Below are 21,249 nucleotides of genomic sequence, written 5' to 3'. Positions count from 1 at the left end.
TAGCCAGTTAATGCTCAAGAGTTAATTACTTCAGTATAACCAGCAGTCTTTCTAGACAGTCAACAAAAGCACAGAGCTTATAAAAGAGTAGAAAAATACTAATAACAGGAGCTATAACACTCATGACACCCCCCTCAAAAAATTAAAGTAATTGCTAAATGAAAAATTACACAAATGCTGTCATTATCTGTCATGAACTCCTGAGTGATCCAACTGATTCTATTCTTCACTTCTCTCCCCACTTTGTTTCTAGCACTGTATTTACCCAAATGGAAGAAAAGGCTTTTTGTCGAAGTATTTTAATTTACTGGTGCAGTCGTCAATATGACTGCAGGAGGAGAAACCCCCTAGTGACAAAGGTCCACAAGTATGCCCAGAACAGCCCAAACTAGTCCAAGGTAGGACTGCAAAAGAATTTTATTGAAAATATTAATAACTATATGAAATAAAGTAATGAAAATATTGCATAAAAACCCACAACTACTTTACAAGATTAAATACATAATTATATATCATACTAGTATATGAAATACTATTTATATTTTTAAAGTAGGCTTTAAAAAGGTCTTAGCAATGAGATCATTCTAAATCTTGAGATGATTTTAAAAAAAAGAAAAAAAACCCTAATAGGTGACGAGCGTTTCTGAGACAAATTTTGCTCACAGTGAAGTGAGGATCTCGCCGCATCCACAGCTAAAAATGAAAGCATGAACTTGAATTCAGCGCTAGAGGAACACAGAACTAATTGCTAACACAGTCCTGCATTATGACAGACATGGTAACAGTGGAGATATTTAATTTAGCACCGTATTTCTAAAAACGTTGTCTGTTTGTGGTTTCCTTTATTTCTTTGGTTACCTAAACCCAATGACCTTGCTGTATGGTGGGTTTTAAATACAGGTAAGAGAAGGTTTATTTCCTCTGCGCCCTTTCACATAGGCACCCTTTCACATTCCTCTTGATTCTCCCTCCGCTCACATCTCTTTTTGGCACAGCAGACTAGATGCCCTGGCTTACACAACATTCTGTTAAAGGCAAACAAAAGTCTAGGAGCATTTCTACGTGCCCTCTAGCATTATCTGTATATACTTTCTACTTATTCTGTAGATTAGGAGGAGGTTTTTTCCTTTCTGTTTGTGGAGTACCTAGTTTAATAGAGTATTTGGGGCTTTAACTAATGCTAAAGGTCTGCAACATGGCAAGCCTTTTAAACTTTGTATATCCTTTTTGTTAATTTTTCCCTTCTGTTGTTAAAGGGTTGTGCAAATGCCTCCTTTAACAAGTAAGCATTGCCTAGCATTATTTTCAGTATTACTCACAATTACCAACCTTAAAACACAAGCAGTCTTAATGACACAAGTTATTTCTGCCAGATCATAAAAAAAATATTCCAAACAACCATGATAACTGAATCCAGAAGCATCTTTCTTCTCTGAGTCAGAAAGAAGCTCGCCTGCATTCTTAAGGGTTATTTTCTTTTCCTTCTATTCGAAACACCCAAGCAGTAGATAAAAACTGCATATACACTATGCCACAAGAGAAACATACATCATACCAAAAACTAAAGAAAAATGTAAAACTTTCAGGTAAGGAACATTAAAATTTCTGGCCAGAATCTGGTATCTCTACTCACACTAAACGCCCTATTTTCACCCACTGAAATGTAAATACATTCCTTAAAATGGAATAATTAAGAGCAGAAAGAGATACCAGGAACTTAAGAGGATGATGCAATACATAAGTGACAAAAACCACATATCCTCATTGCTAGTATATTCAGAGTACTGTCATAGTTCCAGGCCAACTCTATTAGCTTTAGTAAATGCGAAGGTACCCTATTAGGCATAGTAAAGGTAGAGTATAGGTTTGTAAATAGAAATATTTATGTGGCATCTGGCAATGATGCAGGCCATATAGCGACTTACAGTCTTAGAATGTATTGTAGACAAAAACAAACAAACAAACAGCTGGCACACATAATTCCAGAAGTAGAGTAACAGAAAGAAGCCACAAATGTACATATTAGACTGATATCTGAGTGTATTAAATATCAGTGTTCAATGATGCAAAAGTGGACCTCTCAGTGCCTCTATCACAGAGTATCTTTCCAGAATAGAACATCCTTTTTCTAAGAGAATCAGTATTTAGCTGGAAATCAGCTTGCTACTTAATGTACGTAATTACTGTCTAGTGTGCAAGTTAAAAAACTGGGTGTAGCTAACACAAGGAACCACAAGCATTTTTATTATAAGGATATTCCTGCAGATAGTTTATGTAAGCCATCTATTTAAATCCTGAAGTAAAGCAATCCCACACTATGACAAAATAAGAAAGGAAGAGAACATGAAGTGCCAGCAGAATATAACTAATATCCCCATAATAGAACTAATCAGGCAACTGAAAACTAATTCTAAATGCAGCAAGATTAATATTTCAGATACAAGAAAATAGCATAACAACATCCTCTCTTTGCCTTATAAAAAGAGCAAAGTCAGAATAGCTAATAATTTTTCACGTATTTGATACATCAAGGTATTAGGATTCCTTCTTTTTTTTTTTTTAAATCAGAACAAGTTCAAAGTTTTTACATATTGTCATTCACAGACTGAAAAGAAATATTGTGCTGCCTTCTTTCCAAGCATCCCACAACTGGAGATGAGATTTTTAAGTGCTTAAATGCCACAATAGACTTCAAAATGACAGTTCACAACAAAGTAATAACTTGTGATCCTTTTATTCTTAGCATAAGTTGGAATCATGTTATCACAAAATCAGTAAGAGTTTTGTTACCAAGTTCTGAACGTAAATTTGAACATTGCTCCTTCTGCTTATTAGGGACAATCTCATTATGCAAATTAAATAATATACTAGATCTCAGGCCTCTCCCATCCAACAAGACATTTACACAAGTACCTTCAGTTTGGGAAATGGAGCATGTTACACGATGCGAAAGAACACCAGATGGGAAAAGTTCAGCACAAAATGTTGACTATTTACACTTAAGCTGATAGAGCAAGTTGATCACAAATCTCTCCAATAAAATGTTTCGCTTAGCTCAGCTCCTTCTTGGCCTATAACAGCTCTTAAAAAGAGATCCTGGTAAGTAAAACAAAGAGACAGATTGCACAAGCATCTTGCAGAGAAAGGGGAAAAATAATCCTAAGATTCCATAAATTGAAACATTTTTTAAAAATCCCTAGAATCACTAGCAGTAAAACACAATAGCAATTTAAGTGAAGCAATATAGCTGCTATTTCAAATTTCCTATTTCACACTGTGATGCTCATTCAGAGATTAAGCAGGCATTCAGCATAAAGAACTCATTACCACTCCATCAAGTTTTTATCCTGCAAGGAGCAGATGTAGCTCTCATATAACCTGTATTACACAACTGAAATGATCCATGACAGTTTAATGCCAGCAGCATTGCTTGGTGCATCACCTGTGCCCCTCAATTCCCAAGTATTATTAACTGTCTTCGCTATTATGAGTCTACAGCTGAACAACATATGGCTACACCCTGTAAAAACTGTAAAAGTGCAGGATGAACACATACTATAGTGAGAAGAGCACATGTTTTTTCTTATTGTTTGCTTCCTATAGACACAGGTACAGTTTATTTATGGCACATCACCTATGTAGATTTAAGGAAAATAATGTTTGTTGAGGTGCCAAGTTGTAAATTGCTTTGCATATTTATTCTAACATTTGGGATGCAGGTGCAAATCTATTCAAAAGCTAGTCAAGGCATTTTTTCCAGCCTTTGTGATGAATACTGAACTGGATTCCATTTTGCCGCCATTGCCCACAGTTTTATCCACTATATATACACATTATCACACAAATACAATTGGTCACAATAGTGTATCCTGTCCTCTAACAAACCAATGATCGCTAGGCAAGGTACAGGCTCCAAAGTGTTGTATGCAAGGAACAAAATTCCTAACAGTATACCAGCACGACAAAGGTAGAAAAAAAATGTAGTAAACAGAAATAGTAAAGGAATAAAAAAGATTTAAAGAGGCTTCTTTATAGATCACGTACGGTTTATATTCCCTGTAACTCAGCTGCATGAAAGTTTTTCCTTCCTATTAGTAAAAGGTTTATAATACACAAAAGTTTTATTATACGAACAAGAACCATATTCTTCAAACACTGCCAAATTTGAGTCCCAAGAGGCAGCTTGACATTAATCATCTGTTCAATACTACATAAGTTTCAGACCACCCCTTACCAGTTTTTCCACTTCTATTTTTCCTGTATCTTACATTCTTAATTTTGTGGAAGACCACAACATAATACTTTAGGTTTCTGATATGATCATTTGTATAGCTGACTTGCTATTAAACACCTAAATAAAAGTTAAGGGTTTTTTTTCTTCACTTGGTATCTCTCTATTCTTTCGTTCACGGGAATAGTAACAGCAATAACAGTTTAAGCTTTCAGAAAGTCGTAAGATCAATGCTTACTCCTTAAGCATAAATAATTTCATTAAGATGTTAACCCTAAAGACTACTAAAACCAAGGCCATAGTTACCAGATCCGGGCAGGAATGACTAAGTTGTGGAAAGCGAAACTGACCGCACAACTGCTACAAAAAACTGAATGACAAAAAGAGAAAACTACAAATATCTTTGCTATTAAGTTAAAAAAGTGGAAAACTAGGAGAAACTAAAAATGACCCTGTTTTAAGCAAAACAGAAGAATTCAGATAAACTGTGTAAAACAAGAAAAAGTACCCACATGTTCAATAGTTAAAACTACGGACAGATAGCATTTATTTTTAGAAAAACCACCCATTTCTTAATAAAACTTTTCCTTCCTAACTAATGAGGAGCCAAGCTGCTCTCCAAATCATATTGTGCATGGGGACCTGAAGAACACTGGTTTAGAAAAATCAGTCTGCTGTCATGTGTTGACAAGAAAAGGCTGAGAATTGACATTAGAAACAGTTCTAGCAAAATAAGAATAAATTCCCACCCTGACAAGGCATAGGAGGTAAGACTCATTTTCAAATTGTGTTGTTCTCCTCTGCAACATGCCAAAATAAACAAGTTTTCTATCCTTTTGCAATGCTTTCACTCAACATTCACACTAGAAAAGACTGGCTTGCTGACTACCAAAAGAAAGTCTAAGAAGAGAAAGAACTGTTGTCTCTAAATACCTCAGAAAAAATAAAAGAAAAAAAAATTAACAAGTTAGGCCAAGTGACAATGAGAGCACAAGAACAAAACAGTAAGATGTCTATCAATACATTTTCAAAAATTACTTTGATGTAATCATCGGGCTCTGAAGTAACTCTGCAGCAAGAGCAGCAGGAATGTACAACCCTAAGTAGTTTTAAGCTGCCTGAAAGTTACAAGAGCATTTAAATAGCAGCATTTTAAATAAAGCAACAGACAAGACCCACAGAGATTTCTTCTAGTCCAATAATGCTGTCGTAAGTTTCAGGTAAGCTTTGTCTCAGCTTTATATGGAAGTAACTCAAAGTATAAAGTCCTTTCCTCTGAAGAGGGATGCAGAACCACAGTTCAGAAGTCTAGGTAACCATTAATGGAACTAGTAAGAAGGAACACTGGTACAGGCCTACACGTTAGTTTAAACACACAATAAAAATAAATAAGCAAAGAATTTAGAAGGATTGCATTGTGCAGATTACCTTTTTGCTGACATTTTCAGCTCTAATAAAATTATTACTTAAACAAAAGGTATAAAGTTTTCACACAAAATGTAAGGAGGGACTGGAATCCCTTAACTGATCTTTTTGAGATGCAAGACTCAGCGTGTTCTTCTGAGTTCCGAGATGGTTGTGCAGCTCTCCATGGCAACCCTGGATGCATGCACCCTGCAGCCTCCTGGCAAGAATCTAACAGGAATGGCACATTAGGCTGAAAAAGCTTCTGAAGCAGAAGGCAGACTGCAACACCAAGGTGGGGTACAATTTGTGTCTTTGCTCTCAGGTCAATAAGGGGCTAAAGAATTCCTGAGTAACTACGCCCCTCTGTTCAAAAACTGAATAAGCAAACGAAGAAGGGGAGGAACTAGACCGACAAAGGCTACAGTCTAGTGGCTAAGTAAGACTAGGTTTGGTATAATTGAGTTTAGATATGCCACAACATTTCTAACTCAAATTCTTGAAGAGTTTAGAGCTTGTTCCCTGGATACTTCACTCTTCACGGTAGGTTTGCGGGTGCTTTTTTTCCTGTTCTATTAATAGCCTGTTTCATCCCTCCCCTTAAAATTTTATTTACTATTTATCATCTGTATCTATCTTGTTAAGCACAACACAACTGATTGAAGTTATCTGATGCAACGTCTTTTTGCTCCTAACTCACTTTAGAGAAACAAGGGTGATCTCTCAATGATATACAGTCATTAACGGCTGGTTCGATAGGTATGTCTCGCTTTTGTTTCCAAAGAAGCGAAGTCGACGACTGCCAGAAACATCACGTAAAGTCAAAACACCGGACTTGAGATGCAAACGGCAGCCTTCCAAAGCCGCCTATACGGTAAGTTTATTCGCCGGCACATCAGGCCGCTCAGGAGCGGCTCGGCGATGAAGGCCGCTGCAGCCTTGTGAAGCCGGGACCGGAGGAGCTGGCGCTGCCGCCGGAGCCGCGCTCGGAGCCGCGCTCGGAGCCGCCCGATGGCGGCGCGGGCGCAGGTGCTGACGGGCAGCGGCGGGACCCGGCGGTCCCACCCGGGCCAGGCGGCCCCGCGCGGCACGGCGGCTGCCCGCCGCGAAGCCCCCCCTTCCTGGCATCCAACGCTCACCGCTGCGCCCACGACGCGACCCCCGTCCCAGCCGCCGCCGGCGTCGCAGCGGGCGGCGAGCGACCGGGCCTCCCGGCGCCCCTTCCCGCCCGGGGCCGCCCCTCACCTGGGTGCCGGCGCGGCCCCGGTGCCGGAGCAGCTCCCAGGGCGATCACCGCAGCGGGGAGCGCAGGGCGGCGCCCGCCCACGCGCAGCCGCTCTTCGAACCCACCAATCCCCGCGCGCCCGCCCGCACCGCCAGGGCCGCCCTCCCCCACAGGCGGGGCGGCCAACGGCTCTCCGCCGCCCGCCGCAGCGCTCTGCGCACGCTCCGCCCCGCCACCGGAAGGCCGCATCATTCATACGGGCCAATGGGGAGGGGGGGGGCGGCCCCGGGTGGCGGGCGGGGCACCGCCCTGAGGCGCGGGGCGGGGCAGAGCGAGGGGAGCGGCGCGGCCGGCGCAGCAGCTGCAGCGCGGTGGTGGGGCAGCCTCTGCAGCCCGGCCATGGCGCTGCCCCCCCCGCCCCGCCCGCGCTCGGGTTACCGGCGCGTAAGCGGACACCGCGGCTCGGCAGGGCCGGGCCGCGCCCGCCGCACACCTGGCGCCCCGGCGGGCCCCGCCCCGCCCCGCCCCCCCCACGGCTGCAGGGAACAGCGCTCGCGTAGCCGCAGCGGACCCCAGCCCCGCTTCAGCGAAAGACAGTTTCGTGGAAGGGGGAGTTTTAATAAAAGCAGCAGCGGCCGGGCCTCTGCAGCGTCGCTTCGCTTCCCCCGGAGAACGAGAAAACACGGGGGCACGGCGGTGCTACGGCGTAGAGGGAAGCGGGGCTGTAAGTGTGCTTCTTTCTGCCTATCCTGCCTGCAGATAAAGTGAAACAACGCGTTTTACGAAGTTGACAAGACTGCACATTACTTCAGTGTTATATTAATTCATTGCTTTGTATCTGATGAAATGGGGTGAGAAATAAACTGAAGAAAGTTTCGTGATTTTTCTCTGGTGCAGAGGCTGCAGAAATGTTTTATGGTGGTGAGGTGAAGTGTGAGAGGTTGTATTTTATTACTTTTTTTTTTTTTAACTGAGTTTGAATTCTAGTACCACTGTTGGCTCTCTTACCAAGTTTTTTTGTCTGTAATACTACAGAGGGATTAAGGAGCCAGGACAGTTCCCTGGCACTAAGCTCAATTCTCCTTTTCCCGATGCTTTTGTCATTTGCGTCTTTCTATTTCCTCCAGTAGTTAACCCAGACTTACACTAGTGTAAATAGGAAAAGGAAACATCTGTGTCGGGGGACCTGACAGTACAGTACCTACAGTACTGTAAACCTACAGTAGGTACAAGACAGAAGTAGATCTTATTCTTAACTGTATTTAAGCATAAAATAATTATTACTCATACATTACAGATTTTGATCCATGCAATAATAAAAGCTCTATCCAAAATCGGAGAAGCAATGGCATCCATACCCTACGTAAACTGGATATGGAGACTATGAAAAAGTGCAGTCAGTCAGACTGGATGAAAACCCAAATGAATAGTTCATTTTCAGATGAATTCGGCTGTATCACAGATGCAACTGATGAGGAACAAGATGACTTACCTTATGATGGAGATGTAGGAGTAACCTGTAAATACAATAATAACTCAGATAATTTGAATGACTGTACTTGTACAAAAGATATTTCTGGTATTTTAAACTTAGCCTGTTCTGAAGACAGCAAAAACATAAAAGCAACAGCAAATTATGAAACCCATCCACAGCCTGAAGAATTCTCCAGACACCACAGAGATGCCATAGGAACAACGGGAATTTCAGTTGAAATGCCCGGAAGTGAAGCTTCCTTTAAGAAGGAATTACCTGTTGGTAGTTTTAGTAAACCAGATAGCAAAGAACATCTAACTAACTCAAAAATGTCCAACATCCTTTTGCGTCATTTTTCTAAGGGAGAGTTAATAAGCACATGCCAGTTAATTGAATGCGAGACGATACCGGAGACATCCTTTACTGAAAGTATCGATGACACTGTGACCAAACCTGAGCCTTCAGAACAGGTCAAAGGCCCTTTAGCACATGAGCACTGGGCAACTAACTTTGAAGAATATCACTTAGAAAAGCACGAGGAAGTAAACACTGGTGATAAAAATCAAAATTTGCTAAATGAAAATAGATGTGTTTCAAAGAAACCTTCTACTGATAAGTGTGGGTGCAGACAAGAAAATTCACAATTGATTAATGAGAATGAAGATACACACATCTTTCAAAACATGAAAGAAGAGAGAGCCCTGTTTAAGAAAACAGTTTCACCTCACGAGCTCAAATATGGTCAAGGTCAAGCTCACTATTGCCTTCCTGACTCCTCCGAAGTTGATTCGGAAGTTGAAGTACCAAAAAGATGTGACAATATTAACTCAATTCCTGCAACTGAAAGAGCAAAATCCTTCCCTATTTTGCTAAGTAAATCAGTAATTGTGAACAACATTCTAGAAAATAAGAACTATCTCAATTCTGCTGAAGTAGAGAGTCAAGAAGAAATGAGCATTCCAGAACTGTTGCAACAGCTAGAGGTAATTAAGATGCTTTAAGAAATTCTTAATATTTGGTTAAGAGTGGTTTACCATAAGAAGATATTCTGTGTCCAGTAAAACATGACTAGTTCATGCAGGCAGTCTATAGGTATCAGAGAGTATATCACTTTAGTTAACAATTGCTTTCACAAATCAAATTTTGTGGGACTGAATTTATGTAGAACTGTCATTACCAAATATTTAATGATGCTCTGGAGTATTATTTGCGATTATAAAGCATCCTATCAAATCATTAAGAAATTAATTATAAATTGTTATTTCTAGTATTATATGTAAATGTTCAAATTCACCAAAAGTACTTTAAATTGAAAGTTTTTCTTATATATTTTTATACTATGCCTGTGTTTATGTTGACTTTTTTCACATCTCAACACTCTTCAACTATTTATACTGGTATTTATTAACAAGTCAATTCTTTTTAAAGGATTTTTTTGACAACAATATTTCTCTTATTGTAGTAAATTTCTTTTAAAGTTTGTTAGTAATTAAATAATCACTTCTCAATTTCATGCCCTGCCATGGAGTTCACTCACAGAGCTATACAGATGCTTAAATCCATTCATAGATTTATATCTTAGCAAATTGTTCGAGAGATAACAAGTTTTCCCTATTATTTCCTGGCTGCAAACAAGATGCTGACACAGCATGCTGACACCCAGAATCACATTGACCATCTGAGATTGAATCCTAAGGTAAATCTCTCAAAATAGATTATTTTTTTTTCATTCATTCTCCTTTATCTCTAGGACTATGAATATTCCCAAAAACTATTTTGTCACCTTCATATTGTACTTCCCAGTTATACAAATCCTCTTTAGATTTTCACAACATAGAACTGAAGTATTTAAGTATTTATACAATGAGACACTATACATATATCAAACTACAAACACAGAAAACTGTATGGTATTGTTACAATAAACATTTTGTTAATATTGATAACTTGTCCTATGTATTTTGAGTTACTTCTAAATTTTTTGTTTATGTCCACAAGTGTTCTATACATTGTTTGTATAACCAAAGTTCTCATTTTAACAGATACTTCCTCACTCAGATTTTCCAAATGCCAGCATTGCTATTTACTCAGGAGACACTGGGACATCCTCTGAAGTCTTTACATTACATGCTCCTATCCCTATACAATCTACACGTGGTTTGTCTAAAGCAAGTAAATAAAATTACAGTAACTATGCAAATGACTATTTTATGTAATTTGATAGACTTTGGGGCAGATATTTTGGGCAGAAAATCCAATTGATTGATCTTATCTTTGATCATGTAGGATTACAGTGTGGAACAACAGCAGCAGCAGCAGCAGCAGCTGGTACAGTAGAAGCACACTGTCTAAATCCTTCTAATTCACTGCCAGAACTAACACTAGGAGAAAAGATGTCTCAGATACTAAAGGATCAGACAGATCAACTGATAAAGAAAGTAAAGAGCTCAGTTTCAATATATACTTTGCACTGATGCTCAAATTTAATATTAATTTGGCATATTAGTTTTTAAAATCCTAAATAAAAGTCTAATATTTTGTCTTGAAGGTGGAAGACTTCTCTAAGCATATGACCCAAGAGACATTCTTTTTACAAGACAACTATCTGGTAAATTAATTTATGTATTTTCAGTTATCTGAAATGCACTTTAAATGGCTGTAGACTCACAATTTTCTGGCAAGATACTCCATGTTTTCCTCAAACAGACATTTAAAAATCCTCTTTTTCTCAATCTCAGACTGAAGTTATGAGTTTAAGAGGCAAAAATGCAGGTGTTCAGTACGTGGCTGAATTCTTAAATCTGTTTTATGGATTACAATTCAACTATTAGTGAAAAAGGCCTTAAGTTGCCATATAAGTTATGAATTTTGACATGTAGAGTAGCAGTTTGGAAGTCATGGTTTAATATTTTACTTGTACGTAATAGAGCAGCAGAGAGTACTAGGTGGACATACAAGATGCAGTCCAGTTCCAATTCAGAGCAGTACCAAAATTCTTACCAACATCACTGCAAACAGCATGTGGCTTACATAGCATAAGTAGCTATCACTATGGCTTGCTAAATCATAATGACATTTGCTATTGAATTATTTCTTATTGGTGAAGGGATTAAATCAATTGAAAAGATACCTTGATGCCTTGGAAAGGAATTACTTAACAGCTAGAGAAGAGCACCGTAATTTGCAGCTGCAGAACTACAAGGACAAGTCTATCAACATTGGAGAGTTTGATCCTGAAAGGTTAGAAGATAAGTGCTAAGTAGTACCTCAGTATATTTTCCATATTTTGACTCTTACAACCATTACTTCATTTATCCATTAGAATTTTTCTGAAGTTAAAACATTATCTTAATGTTAAATGTGGTAAACTAGAAGTGATTTGGCCAAAATTAATCTTGGGCTTTACATGTCCTAGTTATAATTAGGATATCTAACTGATTAATTCAAGTTCTTAAAAGGGACTCAGTGAACTCCATTAATTTATTTTTTTCCTATGGGAAGTGTACTGCAATGCCCAATATGGTTATCATAGTAAGAAATAAAATATCAATTTATACAGGTTTCACTAACTGTGTATTGCAATTGGGTTTAGAAAGGTAGAAGGGGAAATATTTAGACTTGGCATGCTGCTTGAAGACATCCAAGAACAAACCGATGACAGCAAACGCAACTTGTCTTCTTTGCTTACTTCCTATGAATCTGCCCATTCATCGTATTCTCTTTGTGAGGTAACTCAGTGAGTTTTATTCTTTAAAGACTACAATTACTCTGTTTTACTGATGCAAGTCTCAAGAACCTCAGTGTGGTTGTACTATTGTATGTTCTCCTCTAATAAGCACATGATGCTTTTATATAGCATGTTATTTCAAAGTGGTTTTTTCATTAAATATTAACTTCATAATATTTGATTAATTATAGCAGAAACCTAAGTACAAAAACACAGCTACACTGAATATTCTTAATCCCAGCTTCAAAAGCATTTATTTCAGAATAAGAAAATATGAACAGCTACTTTAACTTTTACAAAGCTGTCTTTCTTTTTGGGAATTAATCACTATCATTTAGTTGGAAGAAATATTACTTGGTTTGTCCAAGGTTCTTAAACTGCAGAATTACTGGAAGACCAAACATTATTGTGCTATAGAAAATTGAGTTTACTGCTAAGTATGGTAATATTTTGTCCTGGGTCATGAATGCACAAAAAAAAAAAATCTTATGGCCTTCTACAAATCTATAGATAAGTAACACCAAATGCTTTCATAGTCAATGTTTTAGAAAACATTTTTATTTGAATCCCAAGTTAGAGACACTCAGAAAATGCTGGCTGGGAAAAGTCATCTACTTGCAATGCAATGACCCCATACTACATGTATCTGTGCTATGGTTACTTTGTACAGAGCTCAGTAGTTTCAAGCATTGCTGATCCTCCAGAAAGAAGAGGTATCAAAACTGCTTTTCTTCACAAGAACGATGAGGGAGAAAAAAGTCAGACAACTGATGTAACTCCACAGAAAAATCAAGTTTCTTTAGAAGGCAACAAATGCAATCTTTGTCTTCACATGTAAGTGAAAACTTTGAAACAGCTATTGAAGTTTTTATAAAAATTTACCTAAAATTATTTGCTGAATATAGAAAATTGGGCTGTCTGGAATCTCTGACAGCAACGGGAATATTTCCAGAATAAAACTTTTACAGAATTCTATAACTACCTACCCAAGAATTCCTTCCAGCCTGGCATTCCTACTTTTGGGGGGTCTTATGAACCTCCAAAACACTACCATGAGTTTCACTAGGAGTTAAATTATACCTCTTTATAAAATTCATTGCAACCACACAAATTCAGGATGTGAATGACTAGTCTAAGTACAGTGCCAGTAAAAAATTATTTGCCAATATTTGTGTGATATTTTTAATTAAACAAGAAAAGGGAGGGATGCAGATATTTACATAATTAGCCATCAAAACTTTGTGAAACAATTCTAGATACCATCTCTGCCCTCCTGGGGAGTATTTCATAGGTGTTAATCATCTTAGGGACATTAGAAAAATAAAATAAATGGTTTTCCCTTAACCAATTAAGGTTACAAAAGAGAGCTGAATCAACTTCCAGAAGAGAAACAGAGTCTCTGGGAAAAGGAGGTCTGCTAGCGAACAAGCATTCTTCCAACGTGATGGTATGAGATCTGTTTCCATACTCACTTTTTTTTTTAAACTTAGATTATCTTATTCAGCTTTGAGATCACACAACATTTTTTTCTTCAGTTTTTGCACAGCACGATGGCTCAGCTTTTGAGATACTACAGCGTATAACAACATCACTGAATTGGTTTCCAAAGGAGAAATTTAAGGAAAGACTCTCAAACATTTCTGAAATTTGTGATGAAGTTTGCTTCTCTCAGGAAAGACTTAACTGTGTTTACTAGCCTGCCTTTATTATTTGTTCAGAAAGCAAAAACCTACAAGCAATTGCTTGCCTACAAAAATATCCAATTTTAAGACATTGAGAGAAATTAATTAACATATGCTAATCCTTCTCAAAGCAACATGAAAACCTGTCTTGAATTCTGACTTCACAGATTAAAAAGTGCTCATATTCTGTCCAAGTCTGCTCTACAGTTAGAATTATAAATAGATAAATCAAACTGTAAAGTTCATGGCAGCTAAAACCAATATAGAAATGATATGCAAATGATGCCACTGTTTATCCTGTTTGATATATAATACAGTTACAACAGATACACAGTAATATAAACAATCATATATAAATTTGTTTTGCCTTTTGGGTGCAACAGAGATTCCTTTCACCTGAGGAAAAATATGCTCCTGAAGGTCTGGCATCCCACAGTCAGGGTACATTAAGTAAAAAATTTAATGCTGATGAAGAAAGTATGAAAGGGTAAGTGCATTACATATTTTGGCTAGTCATAGATGTGGTTTTCTACAGCTAAGTGAACAGATACATGCATGTACACTGATAGGTCTCCATACTGGACTCTGCATGAAACACCGAATAATGCCTTTAATACATGAGAGGATGATCTGTTTTCAAGTTTATCACCAGTTAATCACATAAGGTATGTGATATACCAGACCACCAAGAAATGGCAAAACTCCCATCAATCTTATTAAAGAGAGGATTATATTCATATTACAAAGTAGCCATCTCAGTGGACCAGTATAAGGTTTATGGTGCTTAAATGGCCCAGAGTTATTTCACTAGTGTATTAAGAGAAGAGGCTTTGTCTTTGTTCTCTATTCAGCAATGCATGTCAGCATCCTGAATTGGGATGATTGCAAAGTGTTCAACAATGAAAAACATTTGAAGTTATTGTCATGAACTAATCTGGTAGGCCTGGAAGGAGAGCATGTTGATACATCTGCATATATTTCAAGTGTAATGGTCAATCTGTAAAGTTTCATTCACAGAAATGTCCGCGTGATAAAATAATTATACACGGGTTATTTTGGAGTTTGAAATTTTGGCAAATTAAATCTCTGTCCAAAGCTAGATCTTATAATACATGCAGCGTAGAACACAATATTAATTTAAATATGCTCTCAGATTATTTTACAGAGTAAATGTTAATATTTATCTAGTATTCACCTAGCTTCCTTTTTTTTTTTCTGTCATTTAAAGAAAGTTAGCTCAATCTTCTGATCATTATTTTCATGAATGGGTGGAACATTTTCCAAATAAATTTGATGATACTGTATGCCTTAAGTTAATATATGTCAAATAATGCAAACAAAGAACTTTGTTCTTGTTCTATCAGAAGGTACATCTCAAATACTCCTCTAGTTATCTAAAGGCAGTAAAATTAAAACCTTAATAGCTCAAAGTTACTAAGTTACTAGGAAACCATATCATCCTTACCATTGATAATATTTTGATGCAACATATGTGAACACATATATAAATACACAGGATTTCATACTAATTTGCTATTCAAAGATGTGATTGTCAAGACCTCTACTTTTAAGCATTTTTAACAGCTCTGGTTAGTCAAGGTCCTTTTGTCAGAATGTGTCCTTTAACTAAAGGGGTCGTTATTTCGCAATTGGTTAAATTTTAATTTAAGCTTCTACTTACCACCTTTTCAGATAATTGATACAGGTAGAGTTCTTTCTATAAGTAAATCTGATTCCTCCTCAAATAAGTGGTCAAACATTAATATAATATGCTCATAATACGCTCATCATAAAGGTATTAAGATAAAATTAAAATATCATTCTGTTTTCATGCTCAAAGAAATACAAACATTCAAGAAAGGAAAACTGGAACATGTTCACTCTTCATTCAGACAAAACCAACTGATTTATCAGATACCAACCTGAGTAAGTAATGATGGCATGCAAAGGTCAGAACTGTGCTTATACCTACTGTTGAATCCTGTTAAGAAATACATTCCTGTCACGTTAGCAGCATTAAAATTGTTTTGTAGTTTTAACAGATGTTACTGCTTAGCACAGCACAAGACACTAAGAATAAAAAGGAGACTAAAGAGGACACCAAGTCAAATTCACTTTGGAAGTCCCAGTGACAGACCAAGAGGCAACAGACAAGATGCAATAGAATTTCCAGTTAGATATGAGCAAAAGAGTTAACTCTGGGTCTAGTCTAACATTGAAGCTGTTTTCCCTAGAGAGGCTGTGGCATCTCCATCCTCGGAGATATTCAAAACTCAACCGGGCAGGGTCCTAAGCAACTTCATCTAAGTTGGTTCTGCTTCAAGAGGCAATTGGGCCAGACAATCTTCAGAAGTCCTATCCAATCTGAATTACTCTATAATTCTAAGGCACCTTTTTAGATAAGTGTCCAAATATTACTACTACTAACATTTTCAAAAGCATAACAGTGGTGTGCACACAATGCTCTGATTTTGCTTTTTCTCCTTATCATACGCATTTGTTTCGTGTCCTAGAAGGAGATTCCAAACTTGGCAACTGAAACGCTTCATATCAGTACTTCCACCTTTAGTTTTTGGATTCAACTTTCTTATTCTGCATGAAAACAAAAGGAAAAAAGTTTTCCTAAATCTTTGATCCATTCAGGGTTGACACAGACTGGAAATATTTTTCTTCCTTAGTCCAGTTCCTAATAATATAATTTCACCTAATCCAAACTAGAGCCCACACAGGCTACTGTGAGCTAGTTAAGTCAGCTGTCAAGTCATCCAAGACTCCAGGTCTTGGAGGTTCACTAGGAATCTGTCGGCCTTTGTTTCTCTTAGAGCATCCCAATTTTATCTTTCCACTGCAGAATACTTTGAAGGTGTTAGTACCTAACAACTAAAAGAGAATAGCATAAGCTGTCCTAAATTCAGTTTTAGGTCTGAATATGTAGGTTATTCTTACCTTTGGTCTACCTTTTCTCCTTGGCTTCTCTGTGATATCCTTTCACTTTAATATAATACACTGGGGCCATTATTGTTAGTATTGGTTTGGGCAATAGCTAGAGCAGCACCATACTAGATCCTCCCAAATTCTCTTGTCACATTCCTCTTAGGCTGCGTTGTTTTCATAACACTTCAACTTGTAGGAATTTTAACCTTCAAAACAAGAACCTAAGGACGGGGAGATGGAGAGCTTAATTTTTTTAAAAACAGTTCTGAGACTGGAAATAACCACCACCAAAAAATAAAAATCTACATTTGAGGCTTACAGTCAGGGCTGACAGCAATCTTTAAGTTCAATCCCCACCTGTAAAATGGAGGAAGAAGTACTTTCAAATTGCAGTAGTGTTAATGGCAGCAAAGGGCTCAGAAATTATGGTGCTGAAAGCCAAATAATTACCTAAGTACACAGGCCAAAATTTCTAACATTTTAGATGTTTTTAATGTATTTTTGGGATTTTAGGCAGCGATTCAGAAGACATCTCAGCCTATGATTCTTATAATGATTCACAAAGCAAGGAACTTGTGAACTACGAGACTGAAAGTTACAAAACATTCAATACAAGATTATGTGGAGAGGGAAAAGGTATAATGATTGCAAAAATATTAAAATCTACACAAAAATATTCTTGTTTATAGTGTTTGTTTTTCTAAACAACATGTCTTTGCTTTCAGGACTTAGATGCAGATGCCCTAGAGGAACCAGAGATCAGTTTAAACTCAGGAATTACAAAGACTCTGTTCAGTCTTCTGCCCTTTGTAGAAATAAAAGTTCTGGTTCATCCCGTAAGTATAATGTGTTAGTGAAATAATTACCAATCACAGGCTAGATTTTTAAGGGGCAGAAGGCCACACTGCACATATATCGGGCCAAATTTAATTTAGTATAAGCAATCAGTAGCACTGTAGCTAAACAGTGGATGGGTACAGATCTTGTAGAGCAAGATCAGCAAATCCAACTTTTACACACCTGGCCAAGTTTAATCCCCATGCACGAGAGCTTTAACCTTCTCTGGTTCTTTATGAGAGGAGTCCCTTCCATATTTCATTTATGACAGGAATATCTCTTTTTGCAGTGCCACATAGAAGAATATTAAACTTGGGCATTACTGTACCAACTTTTTCAGTATTAGCTGTTACCTAATGTAGTGTAAACAAGTGCTAAAGAAAATTCTAGCTCTACACTCAAATTGTGTGACATGCAGCAACGGCAAGGAAAGCCTAATTTAAAAAAAAAAAAAGTTGAACATCTAGCTTTTAAAGTCACTTATCTCAGACTCCTCTCTCTATACCGTAGGAAGAAGTTGCACGCAGAATAATACAAATTTTCTATAGTGGGAAGAAAGTATAAATTAGCTACTTTTCTATATAAATACTGTAAAGCTATAAATCAAAGTAGTATTCATGTAATTATTAGCATTAGGAGAGTCTGATTATTCTACACTTCCCCCTGCAGTCTTTCACTGTATGAAAAGGAATATAAATCTGCATACTCTTCGTCACAGAACTAAATTCAACAGCAAACCCAAAAAGGTTAATCTGTCCTTATTTACAAAAAGTCTTAAACATATTCAAGTTTTGTTCAGCAGTGATAGTTACTTGATTTTATTTATGCTAAATAGAGAAAAATGTTAAATATATAGAAAATTACTTTGTTTTGGCTTTTGTTTTAAACATGGCCTCAACAACTCCAGCTTATTCACAGAAGAGAATCTCCACTCAAAAGGCTCAAAAAAATGAACAGCCACATGAACTTGTAAACAGACTTTCTGAAAGGTAAGCTGTAGCAATAACTATATGTAGTACAACAGAAAATGCCGTTGTGGAAGATTCAGCATGGAAAAAACTCCCCAGTATCATAAGCAGGAGGAATGTTTTATCTTTTGCAGTGCATGCTGTATATTAGAATTTTACTTAATAATGAAATTAAAATATTTACCCTACGAGCAAGTGTAAATAATTCTTAGAGTAGTTCTTGAATCTTTCTAATTTTAATGAAGAGTCAACATCTGACTTCTTTAGCTGACACATTTGGTAAAAAATAAAAAATCTCACTTTATTAAGAGGATGTTCCCATTCACAGATTCAAAAGCAAGTCTGTATTAAAATTTAAGATTTAATTCTGTTTGCTACCAACAATGTCTTTATTGTAACATTCCCACTTTAAACTGTTGTTAACATTAAATTACACTGGGAGTCTGAAGTAAAATGGATTCTTAACTATAGCGTAGACTAGACTGACATTCAGACAAGTTTTGTTACCATAGTTCTTGACAGCATTACTCAATAGCAGCAATTGCCTTGGAAGTACAGCAGCTGCACTTGAGAATCAATGGCATAGACCACTCTGTGAGAGAAGGTTACAGCCCCAAGAGTGTGATACTATTACGAGAGATTTCCTGACTCTGCATCCTGGAATGTTTTCTGTCTTATTGCAGTACAGATGTAACACAAATTATGATGGACTGTGTTTTACAATTAAATGAAAAATTCTACTCACTGTAAAATTAACTTGCAATTGAGTATGCTATCAAGGTGTATATATTTAATTCCTAGTTCAGAAATTCTTTTGCTTACTAAAATTGTTTGTATTTTATTTTATATATATATATATATCTTATCTTTAGGAAAAACTTTGAGGCTGCCAAAACCTGCTATTCAAGCACATATGATAAAATTATCCTTTCACATCAATACTTACCCAGCAAGACGTCTGCCCGACGCAAATCTGCAATCAACATCAGAAACAGAAATGCCAATGATTCCAATGCAAATGTAAGACTTCAGAGTGAAAATTAAAAGCCACACAACTATCTCGGGAAGAGTACATCCCCACATCATGGCACTGTTGAACATCCCCATTCTTAGCAAGTTGATTATTACAAGCTAAGCATGTCTAGTCCATTTGAGGTAAAGACAGGAGAGAGTTAAAAAAACCCAAGTATTTTAGCTTATATATTGGTATATTACTTTATATGAGTATGTTACAGACTTTTAATGCAAATTATTCACTGTATAAACCGTGAAAGGGACAGAAAAGGAGCACTGGATTTTACCTCTGGAATTATGTTTCATATACTGAAACAAAAGAACATCACCCTAGCCATACAAACCACTACCAAAACAAAACGAAAACCTCAATGCAACAAACACGCACCATACTGGGGCTGCTACTTTACAAAGGTGTAAATATCCCTCAGTTCAAAGGATTACACCAATTAAAGAGAGAAATAAATAACAGGTATTTCTAACTTGAATCCTGGAGCAGTGTATCACATGACTCAGAATTTTTACTTCTCAACATGTATTCAGTGTGAAAATGCTACATAGAACTTTAATTAAACATCACTTTCTATTCTATACCTATGTAAATATTTGCCTTCAGTATTAACAAGGCTATATTTTATTATTCCAAACAGATTTTAAGTTCTACTCTGGATCATGCCATACAGACAGCAAACAGTTTGAAGAAAGCTACAGAACGAATGGTACGAGCAGTTTCAGAAGATCTAGCTAAAGTTAAAAGAAAACAGCTTTAATTACCCAGTTTCAAATGCTATAGTGTTTTGCTGGTTGATACTGAAGTATCAGTACCTCTGCAAATATAAAAATATAAATACAAAGATCAGAAAGTCAGCTAGCTGATGTTGCCAGCTGTTCTGTAACTATCAGTACGAAACTAAACCAGAGCATATTGGTATTCCACATGTTTACACTCAGTCTCAGAAATGGAAAACAAATTACTAATTCTACTGGAAGTCTTTAGTATGTCGGCTAACCCCTGCTACTGTGTACAGCTACCTTCTCTAAGCATTCACTTAAGATAGCTTAATAAAAATTGGCTTAAACAAAAGCAAGGTTAACTTTTTGACTTTTGATTTCTCTCCACCCCCAAATAGGAGAATAAATCTCAGTCATTACTACATATGTTTTGTTCCCACACCTTAACAGCAGCTGCTTCAGCACATCAACAAAGGGAAACAGCCTCTGCACCCAAGACATCTACAAGCATCATGCTAACATACCAAGTCATAGTTAACATATGTAATTATTTTTCGAGTGCCCTACATTGAGTTGTTTGTTTTTAAGATACTTCCTTGCATGTCTCAGTAACTGAGTAATACCATTTTTGTCTATGTATTCCCAACAATTAAATTGTCTGCTTCTTCAATGTGGTGTCCTTACCTTGTCAGATATATCTGGCTTTGAGATTTTAGCTGATGGTAAGTAGGTTGGAAAATTTTAAAATACTGTAGAAATACAGTGGGCCAAGAAAAGTAATCTATTATTTTCCTTCTGAAATCCATTTAACTGCAGGGATTAAAAGCAAGCAGACAGTTAGCCTTGTATTATCGGGGATACTATTCACTGAAGCAGTTCCCAAGTATATAGGGACTGATGGAAATCATGACTTCAAGTGAGAAGTGACAGTGCATTGCTCAAAAAGGACAGGCATTTTCAGGCAAACTAGAGTGCTTTCATCAGCTGATGGATACAGAGATAATCCAGACTCTGTTCACAC

The 21,249-nt window shown here is 37.2% G+C and overlaps 2 protein-coding genes across 7 annotated transcripts in view; one reads left to right on the top strand and one right to left on the bottom strand.

Annotated features, from left to right (window-relative positions):
- Nucleotides 1-7,022, bottom strand: part of GPSM2 (G protein signaling modulator 2) — a 31,824-nt gene extending 24,802 nt beyond the window's left edge. Inside the window, exon 1 of one of the 5 annotated variants that reach the window (XM_072868668.1) lies at nt 6,881-7,022. The gene's annotated coding sequence lies outside the window, so the exon portion shown is untranslated. Of the gene's footprint in view, nt 1-6,335; nt 6,476-6,774 lie in introns of those variants that run through there. The other 4 variants (XM_072868671.1, XM_072868673.1, XM_072868670.1 and 1 more) reach the window with 4 other exon arrangements.
- Nucleotides 6,723-20,865, top strand: AKNAD1 (AKNA domain containing 1). 2 transcript variants are annotated; one of them, XM_072868666.1, is made up of 17 exons: nt 6,723-7,584; nt 8,158-9,317; nt 9,971-10,030; nt 10,377-10,506; nt 10,621-10,772; nt 10,883-10,942; nt 11,441-11,574; nt 11,927-12,062; nt 12,732-12,895; nt 13,415-13,508; nt 14,127-14,230; nt 15,584-15,669; nt 17,191-17,313; nt 17,403-17,513; nt 18,422-18,503; nt 19,355-19,502; nt 20,147-20,865. In XM_072868666.1, exons 1-17 carry the CDS (start codon nt 7,125-7,127, stop codon nt 20,264-20,266), a joined length of 3,324 nt encoding a protein of 1,107 aa, XP_072724767.1. In that variant the 5' UTR covers nt 6,723-7,124; the 3' UTR covers nt 20,267-20,865. The 2 variants fall into 2 exon arrangements, with proteins under 2 accessions (XP_072724767.1, XP_072724768.1); XM_072868667.1 differs by lacking the exon at nt 17,191-17,313.
- Nucleotides 20,866-21,249: the final 384 nt, after the last annotated feature.

This window comes from Ciconia boyciana, chromosome 7 (assembly GCF_034638445.1).
Source record: "Ciconia boyciana chromosome 7, ASM3463844v1, whole genome shotgun sequence".
NCBI classification, from domain to species: domain Eukaryota; kingdom Metazoa; phylum Chordata; class Aves; order Ciconiiformes; family Ciconiidae; genus Ciconia; species Ciconia boyciana.
This window is presented reverse-complemented; position numbering and strand designations above follow the sequence as displayed.

Bases quoted from the DNA above. Each gene is read 5' to 3' on its own strand.
- AKNAD1 (XM_072868666.1), top strand. From the start codon at position 7,125: ATGGGGAGGGGGGGGGCGGCCCCGGGTGGCGGGCGGGGCACCGCCCTG. The intron at 10,773-10,882 runs GTAAAGAGCTCA...TTTGTCTTGAAG, and splicing joins CAGATCAACTGATAAAGAAA to GTGGAAGACTTCTCTAAGCA. The intron at 17,514-18,421 runs GTAAGTATAATG...CAACAACTCCAG, and splicing joins TAAAAGTTCTGGTTCATCCC to CTTATTCACAGAAGAGAATC.